At 45.5% G+C, this 3,277-nt stretch overlaps 1 protein-coding gene across 1 annotated transcript in view; it reads right to left on the bottom strand.

Annotated features, from left to right (window-relative positions):
* The window catches only part of TTF1 (transcription termination factor, RNA polymerase I), a gene marked incomplete at its 3' end in the record, with an annotated part of 32,817 nt that overhangs the window by 16,100 nt on the left and 13,440 nt on the right, over positions 1–3,277 (bottom strand). Inside the window, exon 5 of the mRNA XM_011969551.1 lies at positions 898–1,028. Coding sequence (XP_011824941.1) covers positions 898–1,028 — 131 coding nt within the window. The remainder of the gene's footprint in view (positions 1–897; positions 1,029–3,277) is intronic.

Below are 3,277 nucleotides of genomic sequence, written 5' to 3'. Positions count from 1 at the left end.
ATGTCTCTTGGCCAAGAGTTCCTAGTGTAACAATAATAGCCACAGTGACACCAGCACAGTACTTGATGAAGGCACTTGAGAATTTCTGAAGCCAATTATCTATGGCAGATGCCCACAGTATCGATGGTTCACCCTTCTTCACTGGAGACATTCGCAGTCACACACAGACTGAGATCTTAAAAAGTAAGGAGTCTCACGCTGGCAGCTGCTTGGCTGTGCTTTTGGTAACATTCCACAGAATGTTACATTTCCCCCTCAATAACAATTTGGATGAAAATTTAAAAATCAAGAGGTTTCCAAGAAAGAAAAAAAGATATCTAGAGTTCACAAAATTAAAAAAAAAGAAAAAAAAATTCAAGATTTTTCCTTTATTTCTTGGAAACTTGAAGAACTGGCTGCAAGGCACTACCTGTGTGGCCGGAGTATGTGAGCCCCTGTGCTAAACAGAAACCCGACAAGGACTGTCTTCTTAAAGGAAACCTTTTAAGAAAGAGGAGATAGAGACAGGAGGTCACCAACACTGGTTCTGAGAAAAGTCCCCGCCTGACAGGCAGGAACTGCATGCCTGCCTCCCTCCCAAGGTGTCCCGTGCCACCGCGGGAAAGTGACCCTCCGCCCAGGCTCTCCCACCACCAGTTTCTTGGGTTCACTTGGCAGTTATATTTGCACGCACAGTTATTGAAGTGTGGTAAAAACCAGCCTAGTGGGTAAAGGTTGCATGGCTTCACTGAATACAGGAGGAAACCAAATGAATTAGTATAGAGAACAGCTTAACAAACAAAGCTCTCGCAGAAGACAGGTCTGCGGTGATTTCTGGGCATTGGATCAGTTATGGCTGAACCAGGCCTGTCAGGGCTTATTTCTTCAGCGAGGTGGGCACTGGTGGCTGCCACTTACGACTGCTGATCTGCGAGAACTTCAGGGCCACGGAGAGGCTACTTCGGGCCACCATCTCACCAATCGTCTTCCAGTCATTCCCAAGGAGAGAATGGTACATCTTTAACTTCTCAGTGTCTCCTTCGCTATACCTAACAGAAAGGGAAAACATTTCACAAGTTTAAACTCACTATCAGATTAAATACGGTATTCTCATCCCAGTACGCAGCAATCGTGGGAAAAGCTGAATGGCGTAGGCTGTCAGGGAACCCGGTCAGAGTTCTCTTCATTTCCTGTTGGCGTCTCAGTGGTGGTCATCCTATCAATCAATCACTGAAGTCGAGACCAGAGGCCTGGTTCAACTGAACAGCAGCCAGAGCAATCACTTAGCCCTTCTTCAGCTCAGAGCCTCTGTCCCTGTGGTGGAAATCGCTTTCCTCTACCCCACCTGGACAGTGCCTGCCTGCTCGCCAGTGCAGTTTAAACGGTGCGTTTTCAGGGAGCGCCTCCCTGACTCCCTTAGCCTGAAGTCTCCCTGTTGATTGCTCCTGGAGAACACTGTGCTTCTCTTTCACAGCACTGGTCACAACCCGCATTCACACATGCACAGGCTCCCTTGTTCACGCCTCTTCCTCTAGACCAGCACGGCCCAACAGAAACATAATACGAGCCTCTTACGGATTTTAAGTTTCCTAGTAGTCATAGGAAAATTCACTGTAACCTAGTTTTTTTTTTTTTTTTTTTTTTTAGATGGAGTCTCGCTCTGTCGCCCAGGCTGGAGTGCAGTGGCACAATCTCGGCTCACTGCAAGCTCCGCTCTGCCTCCCGGGTTCACGCCATTCTCCTGCCTCAGCTTCCCAAGTAGCTGGGACTACAGGTGCCGCCACCACGCCCGGCTAATTTTTTGTAATTTTAGTAGAGACGGGGTTTCACCATGTTAGCCAGGATGGTCTCGAACTCCTGACCTCGTGATCCACCCACCTCGGCCTCCCAAAGTGCTGGGATTACAGACGTGAGCCACTGCGCCCGGCCTAACCTAGTTTTAATAAAAGGAACTTTAAGAATATATTTCTTACACAGGCATGTTGCGTGATGAAAAACAAAAACAAAAAATAATATATTTCATTGAACTCAATATATTAAAAATGCTATCATTTCAACATGTCATCAGTATCAAAAAATATCAATGATGTATTTTACATTCGGTTCTTCATCTGGAGCCTTCAAAACCCAGCATGTGTTTTACTCTGACGGCATCTCAATGTGGACTAACTACATTTCAAATGTTTGACAGGCCCAGGAGGCTGCTGGTCACCATACTGGAAGACACAGGGCAGAGACCTTGTCGGTTTCATACACTTTGGTATCCATAATGCTTGACAGACAACAGGCATTCCATAAACATACAACAAATGGCTTACTGTAAACATAGAACTACTTAAGAAACGAAAAGTGCATTCATCCTACATAAAAATACATACATTAAAGTACTAAAAAAAGCACTATAATATTATAAATGGATTTTAAGATTAAAAACCTAAATAAGTAAATAAAAAGCAATCTTTACAACATCTTCAGATTCCTATCTGAATAGGAATGGTGGTTTATGTCATCGCTAAGGCAATACAAAAGAAATCCTAGAAAAATACAATTTGTTTGTTTGTTTGTTTTATTTGAGACAGGGTTTGGCTCTGTCACCCAGGCTGGAGCACAGTGGCATGATCATGGCTCACTGCAACCTCCACCTCCTGGGATCAAGCAATCCTCCCACCTCAGCCTCCCAAGTAGCTGGGACTACAGGTGCATGCCACCATACCAGGCTAATTTTTGTATTTTTTGTAGAGCCACGTTGCCCAGGTTTGTCTCAAACTCCTAATCCAGTGATCCACCTGCCTTGTCCTCCCAAAGTGCTGGGATTACAGGCATGAGCCACCATACCCAGCCAAAAATAAACAATAACATCATAGCGTTTTCAGACATTTGTCTGTAAATGCGGCATATGGTGAACAGAAACTGGTTATTCTTCACTATTTTTTTTTCAGATGGAGTCTTGCTGTGTTGCCCAGGCTGGAGTCCAGTGGCACAATCACCACAACCTCTGCCTCCCAGGTTCAAGCAATCTTCCTGGCTCAGCCTCCCAAGGAGCTGGGATTATAAGCGTGCACCACCACACCCCGCGAATTTTTGTATTTTTAGTAGAGATAAGGTTTCACCATGTTGGCCAGTCTGGTCTCGAACCCCTGACCTCAAGTGATCCACCTGCCTCAGCCTCTCAAAGTGTTGGGAATTACAGGTGTGAGCCACCGTGCCTGGTCTATTCTTCACTACTAAGAATCATGGCTGTCAGCCAGGTATGGTGGCTCAAGCCTATAATCCTAGCACTTTGGGAGGCCGAAGCAGG

Source organism: Mandrillus leucophaeus, unplaced genomic scaffold (assembly GCF_000951045.1).
Source record: "Mandrillus leucophaeus isolate KB7577 unplaced genomic scaffold, Mleu.le_1.0 Scaffold899, whole genome shotgun sequence".
In the NCBI taxonomy this organism is placed as follows: Eukaryota; Metazoa; Chordata; class Mammalia; order Primates; family Cercopithecidae; genus Mandrillus; species Mandrillus leucophaeus.
Note: the sequence above shows the minus strand (reverse complement) of the source record. Positions and strands in the feature narration are given on the sequence as shown.